Genomic DNA, 8,682 nt, shown 5'->3' with positions numbered 1-8,682 from the left:
TGGGGGTAAAAAGGGAGCTGGGGGGGAAAGTGGGGGGGCTTGGGGGGCCCCCCCCAAAGGGTGGGAGATGGAGCCAAGCGTGGCCTGATCCCATGTTTATTGAAGCAGAAGCTGGTGTGTGGTTGAGGGGGGGAGGGGGGGAAGCTCCCCCACTGCCCAAAATTGGGCCTTCCCCCCCCCCCCCCCCCCAAAGGGGCAAAAGGGGGGGGCTCGGACCCCGTGAAATGGGGTTCGGAGCCCCCCTGCGCCCCCCACCCCCCCCCCCAGAGCGTTGCCACAGAGCAGAGGGTCCCCAAATACAGCGGAAGGAGAATGGGGGGGGGGGCAAGGGCGTGGCCCGGCGGGTGTGGCCAGGGCGTGGTCTAGTCGTCACTCCTCCTTCTTGTCCCGGGGGCCGTCGTGGGCTGCCTGCAGGAGGGGGCGTTAGGGGGTTCGGGGGGGGGGGTTGTAAGGGGGTTTGGGGTGTGTCCCCCCCCCCAATACCTGCAGGCGCGCGTGCTGGTCCAGGAGCCGGTCGTATTCCCGCGTCAATCCCTCGGCCTGGCGCCGCATGGCCTGAACCTCGTTTTCCGCCTTCTCCAGAGCTGGGGGGGGTGTCTGTGTCAGGGTCACACCCCCCCAAAAAAAAAAAAAACACCCCCCCCCCCCTCCCCCAAATCCCTGCCCGTACTGCGCTTGCTGGCCGCCAGCTCCTCCTTCAGCTTCTCCACCTTCGCCTTGAGGGTCTCGTTCTCGTCGTGGGAGGGGGACGCGCTGCCCCCGTCACCCCCTGCCTCCTGCAGCTGCTGGCGGAGGGGGGGGGGGACACAACATATCAGGGCCCGAAGCGCCCGAACGTTTCCCTTTTTCCCCCCCCGCCACCCCCTCCCCGAATCGCCGCCGTACCTTCCGCAAAGCGTCGTTATCTTCCATGTACCGGCGAGCGGCTTGGCTGGCGCCTTCCGCTTGTTTCCGAAAAGCTTCGCTGGAAGCGCCGAGCACGGCCTGCTGCGAGATGAGGGTGACCAGGCGGCGCAGGAGGCTGCGGGACGGAGGGTAAGGCCGGTTCCTCGGCACCCCAAGACCCCCCCCCCCCCCACCTCCCCTAAATCCATACTTCCCCCCCCCCCCCCCCCCCAACTCACAAAGAGAGCAGGAGAGCGAAACCGGCCAGGTAGAGGTTGCGCTGGGCTCGGAAAAGCTTCATGTGGAAATGCTCGAGGGCGCCGGGGCTGCTCTGCAGGGCCACCCGCTCCGTCACGTCGTATTTACGGGTCTCCCGCAGCGCGTCTGCGGGAATTGGGGGGGTGGGGGGGAATCGGTTTGGGGAAGGGGGGAAACGGGGAGCCGAACCGGTCAATCGTTACCCAGCTTCTGGTGAAATTAAAGGAATTTCAGTAGGGGCGGACGTGGGCGAAAAGCGACGTTTAACGTTTGCGTGGCTGAGGGGGGCTGGGGCAGGGGCTGCGCCCCGATACGAAGCAGCGGTCGACCCCAAAACCCAACATTTTTTTGGAATGAATTTTAACATCAAGCGAGGCCGGATACGTACGGGCGTATCGCGATACTCTACGTACGTGCAACGCTCGACTGAAGCGGAACGGCGAGTCGGGCGCGCGCGGCTTCGGTGGGAGTACCCCGCCCCGCGCTAACGAACGCACCTAATTTACAATCTGGCTAATTGTGGGGTTTGTTTACACACCAGCACCCCCCCCCCATGGTACCAGCACCCACCGAAGAGCAGGAGGACGAGGATGACGATGAGGACGACGAAGACGGTGTTGCCGTAGGCCACCGCCAGGCCCACCAGGCGTGACTTGAAGATCTTCTGCCATCTTGGGGTGGGGAAAAAAAAAAAAGAGAAACACAGAGATTGGGGATGGAAATTTGGGGGAGACACCCCCCCCCCCCCCCCCCCCCCCGCCATTACAACCACCGTGGGGGTCTCCCTCCCGCCTCACCTGGCGGCGGAGACGAAGGGGACGCAGAGCAGGAGGACGAGGAAGACCTCGGCGTAGAGGAAGGTGGCGACCGCCGTCCACTGCAGGCTCATGGCGGGTGTGAGGCGGAGGGAGGACGGACGGGACCCCCCCGCCTCCCCTCAGGCTCCTTCTCTTCCCCCTCCGCCACTACCGGAAGCAGAGCTCGACACCCCCCCCTCAAACTTCCGCCGGAAGCCCCGCCCACGCCGTGGAGGGCAACACCCAATCGCAACGCGGCAAACCCTACCGAGGCGGAAGGAGGCGGTGCTGTTTCCGCCCGCCATTTTTCCCTTCCCGCCTCGGTAGTGGAGGGAGAGTTGCGCCGCGGGGCATGCCGGGAAATGGAGGCCTGCGCGCCGCCGCCGGCGGGCGGGGGGGGGTGTGTGTCACGTGGCCGCGCGGGGCATGGCGGGAGTTGTAGTTCGGAGGCCGGGGCGGGCTGTCGGCCATGTTGGGTCTGTGGTGATGGGGGTAAAGGGCCCCGGGGGGGGTGGGGGGTGTTTAATGGCGGCGCGGCTCTCGGCTTCGTCAGGGGCTGGGGCCGTACGCCGGCACTTTAGAAACTCCCGCTTGGGCTCCATTTTGGAGTTTTAGGCAGCCAGCGTTCTGTATCGCGGCGGTGGGGGCACGGGGGGTCATGCCTGTCGTGCCTGTCACGACTATCAATGCCAAAAAACTGGTCAAAGAACCTCTCTTGGGCTCCATTTTGGAGTTTTAGGCAGACAGAATTCTGTATCGCGGCAGTGGGGGCACAGGGGGTTGTGCCTGTCGTGCCTGTCGTGACTATGGATGCCAAAAAGCCGGTCAAAGAAACTCTCTTGGGCTCAATTTTGGAGTTTTAGACATCTGGCGTTCTGTATCGCGACGCTGGATGCACAGGGGGTCGTGCCTGTCAAGCCCGTCATGACTATTGATGCCGAGAAGCTGATCGAAGAAACTCTCTTGGGCTCAATTTTGGAGTTTTAGGCGGCCGGCGTTCTGTATCGCGGCGCTGGATGCAGAGGGGGTCGTGCCCGTCATGCCTGTCATGACTATTCATGCTGAAAAGCCGGTCAAAGAAACTCTCTTGGGCTCGATTTTGGAGTTTTAGGCAGCCAGAATTCTGTATCGCGGCAGTGGGGGCACAGGGGGTCGTGCCTGTCGTGCCTGTCGTGACTATGGATGCCAAAAAGTCAGTCAAAGAACCTCTCTCGGGCTCAATTTTGGAGTTTTAGGCAGCCGGCGTTCTGTATCGCAGCAGCGGGGGCACGGGAGGGTCGTGCCTGTCGTGCCTGTCGATCGTGCCTATCGATATGATACCAAAAAGCCGGTCGAAGAAACTCTCTTAAGACTCATTTTGGAGTTTCAGAAAGCAGGCTGTCCTGGTTTCAGCTGGGATAGAGTTCACTGTCTCCCTAGCAGCTGGTCCAGGGCTACGTTTTGAGTTCAGTGTGCGAAGAACGTTGATAACACGGATGTTTTCAGTTGGTGCTCAGTAGCGTTTAGACTAAAGTCAAGGATTTTTCAGCTTCTCATGGCCAGCCAGGGCACAAGAAGTTGGCACAGGACACAACCAGGGCACCTGACCCAAACTGCCCAACGGGGTATTCCATACCATGGGACGTCACATCCAGTTTAGGAACTGGGAAGTGGGGGGGGGCAGGGAATCGCCGCTCGGGGACTGACGGGATGTCGGTCGGCGGGTGGTGAGCAATTGCCCTGCGCATCATTTGTACATTCCGATCCTTTTATTACTACTGTTGTCATTTTATTAGTGTTATCATTATCATTATTAGTTTCTTCTTTTCTGTTCTATTAAACCGTTCTTATCTCAACCCGGGAGGTTTACTTTTTTTTCCCCCGATTTTCTCCCCCATCCCGCTGGATGGGGGGGGAGTGAGTGAGCGGCTGCGTGGTGCTTAGTTGCTGGCTGGGGATAAACCACGACAGTCCATTTTGGCGCCCAACGTAGGGCCCGAAGGGTTGAGATAACGACAAACCTGACCAGAGCTTGTTAAAACAAATTTGTTCCAAGCGTTTTTTATGTTGATTTATGGGTTCTTAGAGTCGATGCTCTGGTTTTTAAAGCTCTGTTACGTATCACCTCGCTTGCTGTATATAGTTCCTCTTCTACTGCTTATCATCCGTGGGGGGTGGATTAAGGTTTCCGCTTTGATGTATGGTATAACACTGGTTTATGGTATGATAAAGTCATCGGCTGTGGGATTAATCCGGTATTTGCACTCAGCATCGTCACCTTTATACGGCGGGAGCCACCTGTGGGAAACTATTACGAATTTTACCATTTACCTTTCCTCCATGGAAAACCAGTCTATGGGTGGGGTACCTTTCTTCCCCTCTCCTTTCTCCTTCAGTCCGGTTACAACGGTGTTTGAGAATTTTGAAAAATTGGAATACTCCTGGGGTGTTGGGACGAGCACGGTCCTAGCCCTACTGCTAGGAATTAGCATACTTCTGAATGCGGTTCAGCTCTCGTTTAAGGTTAAACAGCTATTTAAGAAGATCAGCCGGAGATGCGCCCCCAGGCTGGATAACGATGAGTGGCAGGGTGCGTGGGGTAGTATGGGCAGGTACCTAGAAAAGTGGGCACCTCCGATGTTTTGGAAATTCACCCCTGAACAAGTGCGGGATCCAGAAGAAGTAGTAAAATATTTGGAAGAGGCGTGCTGTCACCCCGGCAGCTCCAGGGAGATACAAATCGCTGCAACGTGCTGGGACCTGGCCCGTGCCGATCGAGCCCCGTTCGACACCCCTCGGGACCCTCAAGGGGAAGAGAAAGTCTCTGGACCTCACAAGGAAACGATGAGCGCCGCGGCCACCCAAACCTCGACACAGGCGTTCTTTATCGCGGCGCTGGATCCACGGGGGATCGTTCCACCTCGCGTCCGTACCACAGCTTCAGCACAAACAGGTGCTATAGAATAACTAATTGCGTATTAATCAGATTAGGATACGTATACAGAAAAATGATTGCAGCTGATTATCTTAGTACTGCCTGATTCAAAGAAATTAACTCAGTAGTTTGATTAACTATTAAGTAGGTCTTTATTGGCAGCGCTGGGTGCACGGGGGATCGCTCCGCCTGTCGTGCGCACCGTCGGGTCTAATCGTGCAGGTTAAGTACACGTTCTACGTACGCATTCACTAGATTTCCGAGAAAAGTTATACGTATTCATTAGTTTTCCGGGAAACTAGTAGAAGTTGCAGATTTCCTTTACTCAGGCGCACTGAAGGTCTCTGGTGGTCTTCAGGAGTCCTCTGGTGGTCTGCCGTAGTCTTCCTCACTTGTCCGCTATTTGGCCCTCCTCGGGTGATTCTGCGCAGCGTGGTCTTTTACATGTTTTGATACATCCAGTGCTTGTTAGTGCTCTTAGGTAATTATCTAAGTTTTCATTAGTGGTGTGGAACCGTATGGTTAGTTTAAGCTGAATGATCTACAAGGACGAGAACAAAGGCGGGAGTTCTTCTCTTTTCCGGCCCTATCTATTCAAGCGAGGCCTCTGCTTGTGCCTTCTCGACAAGATCGTAAGTTCATCAAACATTTAATTAAGTTGTGTGTTCGCTCATGGTTCCTTCTTGCTCATCACTCCCAAGTACCAGTCTCTGACACGCTTAACCTTGACAAACACCAGTTCTTCTCTTTTCTTTCTTCTCTTTTCTTTCTTCTCTTTTCTTTCTTCTCTTTTCTTCTCTTTTCTTCTCTTTTCTTCTCTTCTCTTCTCTTCTCTTCTCTTCTCTTCTCTTCTCTTCTCTTCTCTTCTTTTCTTCTCTTTTTCTCTTCTCTTTTTTCTTCTTCTCTTCTCTTCTCCTTTTCATTTCTTCTTCTCTTCTTTTCTCTTTTCTTCTCCTTTTCTTCTCCTTTTCTTCTCCTTTTCTTCTCCTTTTCTTCTCTTCTCTTCTTTCTTCTTTTCTTTTCCTCTTCTCTTTCCCTTCCCTTCCCTTTTCCCTTCCCTTTTCCCTTCCCTTTTCCCTTCCCTTTTCCCTTCCCTTCCCCCTTCCCTTCCCCCTTCCCCCTTCCCCCTTCCCTTTTCCCTTCCCTTTTCCCTTTTCCCTTCCCTTTTCCCTTTTCCCTTCCCTTTTCCCTTCCCTTTTCCCTTCCCTTTTCCCTTCCCTTTTCCCTTCCCTTTTCCCTTCCCTTCCCTTTTCCCTTCCCTTTTCCCTTCCCTTCCCTCTTTCTTCCTTTCTTTCTTTCCTTTTCTTCTTTTCCGACCATGCTCACAGATGTACTGCGCAACAGCCCGCTGCCCGTCCTCCCCCAGTATTCCTCATCTCTCATCTCCGTGGTCAGCATTCCAAGCAACAAACCACCCGCTTTCTGTGCTGACTGCGTTTTTCTCGGCTGTCTACTTCTCCCCCAGTGTTCACCCCAAAACCCCCCATCTTTCAACCCCTCCGTCTACAGCTGAAATACAATTTGGGATTTGGTTTGGTTTGGTTTTCAGATGTCCTGTCGTAAGGATCTCGCGATGCTCGGCAGAGCGCGGAGCCGAGAGGGACCAGGGACGTCCCAGTGCGGAGCGGAGCACGAGATGCGGCACCATCATGGAATCATTTCGGTTGGAAAAGACCTTCAAGATCATCGAGTCCAACCGTTAACCATGCCCACTAAACCATGTCCCGGAGTATCCCGTCCACTCGCTTTCGGAATATCTCCAGGGATGGTGACGGCGCTCTGGCCCTCCCTTTATTTTTTCTAGTGGAGCCACCGCTTTTAGGGAGCGGGCACGTACCTCTGTAAAAGGCGTTTAATATTAAAGTCGCAAGCTGCTGGTCGGGGTCCTTTTCCCTGGTTTGTGCTTTTTTTGGGGGGGTGAAGACAGCATTTGGGGCACCTCAGTGTCACTGGAGTGGGGCAGGGATGTGGCGGAGGAGAGGAGGGGAATGGGGGATGGAGGGGGGGTCCCCTCCCCAAAAAGGGGGATCACAGCCCCCAAATGCCTGAACATTGATGGAGGGGGAGTGTTAAAAAAATACTAAAACACTAAACACGGGTGTGAGGTGTCGAAATGAAGAAAAAAAAACCCCTCTCGTTTTCATATATATTGAAAAATAATATTCATTTATATATAAAAGGATCTAAAACTAAACCCCCATGTCTAATATATTACAGGAAGCCTTTTAGAATTATATATGAAGGTCTATATTCTCGGGTATTTCCACCAATTGCCCCAAAACCTACAGCGAAGGAAACGCCCCATAAATTACACATGCAAGGCCAACAAACGTTTTTAATTCTGTCTTTGGCTTTTCCGCCTCTTGGCTCTAACCGAGTGTTGTTTTTGCAGGGTGATCCCAAAACCAGAAAACAAATAGAAGCTCTTCCTCGAGGGACCTGTGTGGGCAGAGCGGACCAGCTGGCAGAGTTGTCCGAATCTCTGGAAATTCTGAGGTTTTCCTGGCCAGAGGCAGCACTGGGAGGAGGGAGAGGGTGAGCTGCTGGTGTCCTTTGTGCAGCTTGGTCCTTGCTTGGGTACTTCATGGATTCTTCTTCCTCCTCTTCCTCCTCTCCAGCATTGCAGAAGTTATTTGTCGTTCTTCTCCCTCATCCGGGAAGGCCTCCTCCTCCTCCTCCCTGATGAGGGGTCGTGGGTTGTGGTGTCCACAAACCGGCTGCGGAGATCGTAACCCTGCCGCCGGGATCTGCTTCGCTCCGTCCCCCTCGGCAGGATTCGGTCCTGAGCAGCCCTGGGTGCCGGAGCCCGCTTGGAGCGGGCACTGGGGGATCCTGGAGCCGCATCGTCCCCTGGGACTCGCTTATGATGTGGAGGACTTCTCGCATCTCCTCCTCCTCTTGCGGAGCGATGGTGCTCCGTGTGCTCCACGAACCGGCTGCGGAGATTATAACCCCGCGGCGGGGATGGGCTCCGCTCCCTTTCCCGGATCTGAGTTTGCTCCAAGGCAGTCCGGGATGCGGGAACCTGCTTGGAGCCGGAGGTCCATGGAGATGATAAGTCATCCTCGGGGGTTTCTTCGTGACTCGAAGGACTAGTGCTTCTCCTCGCTGAGCCATGGTGGTCCCTGTACTCCATGAAGCGGCTGCAGAGATTATAATCCCGCGGCGGGGATCGGCTCCGCTCCTTTTCCCGGATCTGAGTTTGCTCCCAGGCAGTCTGGGATGCGGGATCTCGCTTGGAGCCGGAGGTCCATGGAGATAAGTCATCCCCGGGGGTTTGTTTGTGACTCGGAGGACCAGCGCTTCTCCTCGCTGAGCCATGGTGGTCCCTGTACTCCATGAAGCGGCTGCAGAGATTATAATCCCGCAGCGGGGATCGGCTCCGCTCCTTTTCCCGGATCTGAGTTTGCTCCCAGGCAGTCTGGGATGCGGGAACCTGCTTGGAGCCGGAGGTCCACGGAGTTAAGTCATCCCTGGGGGTTTGTTTGTGACTCGGGGGACCAGCGCTTCTCCTCGCTGAGCCATGGTGGTCCCTGTACTCCATGAACCGGCTCCAGAGATTATAACCCCGCGGCGGGGATCGGCTCCGCTCCTTTTCCCGGATCTGAGTTTGCTCCAAGGCAGTCTGGGATGCGGGAACCTGCTTGGAGCCGGAGGTCCATGGAGATAAGTCATCCCTGGGGGTTTCTTTGTGACTCGGAGGACTAGTGCTTCTCCTCGCTGAGCCATGGTGGTCCCTGTACTCCATGAACCGGCTGCAGAGATTATAACCCCGCGGCGGGGATCGGCTCCGCTCCTTTTCCCGGATCTGAGTTTGCTCCCAGGCAG

General features: G+C 55.6%; 2 protein-coding genes across 3 annotated transcripts; one reads left to right on the top strand and one right to left on the bottom strand.

The window, feature by feature from the left end:
- Nucleotides 1-80: 80 nt before the first annotated feature.
- Nucleotides 81-2,114, bottom strand: BCAP31 (B cell receptor associated protein 31). Of its 2 annotated transcripts, none has more exons than XM_049797534.1 (7): nucleotides 1,941-2,114; nucleotides 1,714-1,814; nucleotides 1,125-1,269; nucleotides 886-1,021; nucleotides 671-785; nucleotides 484-584; nucleotides 81-408 (listed from the first exon to the last, which is right to left on the bottom strand). In XM_049797534.1, exons 1-7 carry the CDS (start codon nucleotides 2,030-2,032, stop codon nucleotides 370-372), a joined length of 729 nt encoding a protein of 242 aa, XP_049653491.1. In that variant the 5' UTR covers nucleotides 2,033-2,114; the 3' UTR covers nucleotides 81-369. The 2 variants fall into 2 exon arrangements, with proteins under 2 accessions (XP_049653491.1, XP_049653492.1); XM_049797535.1 differs by having other exon boundaries at nucleotides 671-782.
- Nucleotides 2,115-3,983: 1,869 nt separating this feature from the next.
- Nucleotides 3,984-6,737, top strand: LOC126037250 (uncharacterized). The gene is made up of 2 exons (XM_049797533.1): nucleotides 3,984-5,486; nucleotides 6,404-6,737. The coding sequence occupies exon 1, from the start codon at nucleotides 3,984-3,986 to the stop codon at nucleotides 4,884-4,886; it is 903 nt and encodes a 300-aa protein (XP_049653490.1). The 3' UTR covers nucleotides 4,887-5,486; nucleotides 6,404-6,737.
- Nucleotides 6,738-8,682: the final 1,945 nt, after the last annotated feature.

The sequence above is a fragment of the Accipiter gentilis genome, unplaced genomic scaffold (assembly GCF_929443795.1).
Source record: "Accipiter gentilis unplaced genomic scaffold, bAccGen1.1, whole genome shotgun sequence".
In the NCBI taxonomy this organism is placed as follows: Eukaryota; Metazoa; Chordata; class Aves; order Accipitriformes; family Accipitridae; genus Astur; species Astur gentilis.
The sequence above is the reverse complement of the archived record's forward strand: the minus strand, read 5'-3'. Positions and strand labels throughout refer to the sequence as shown.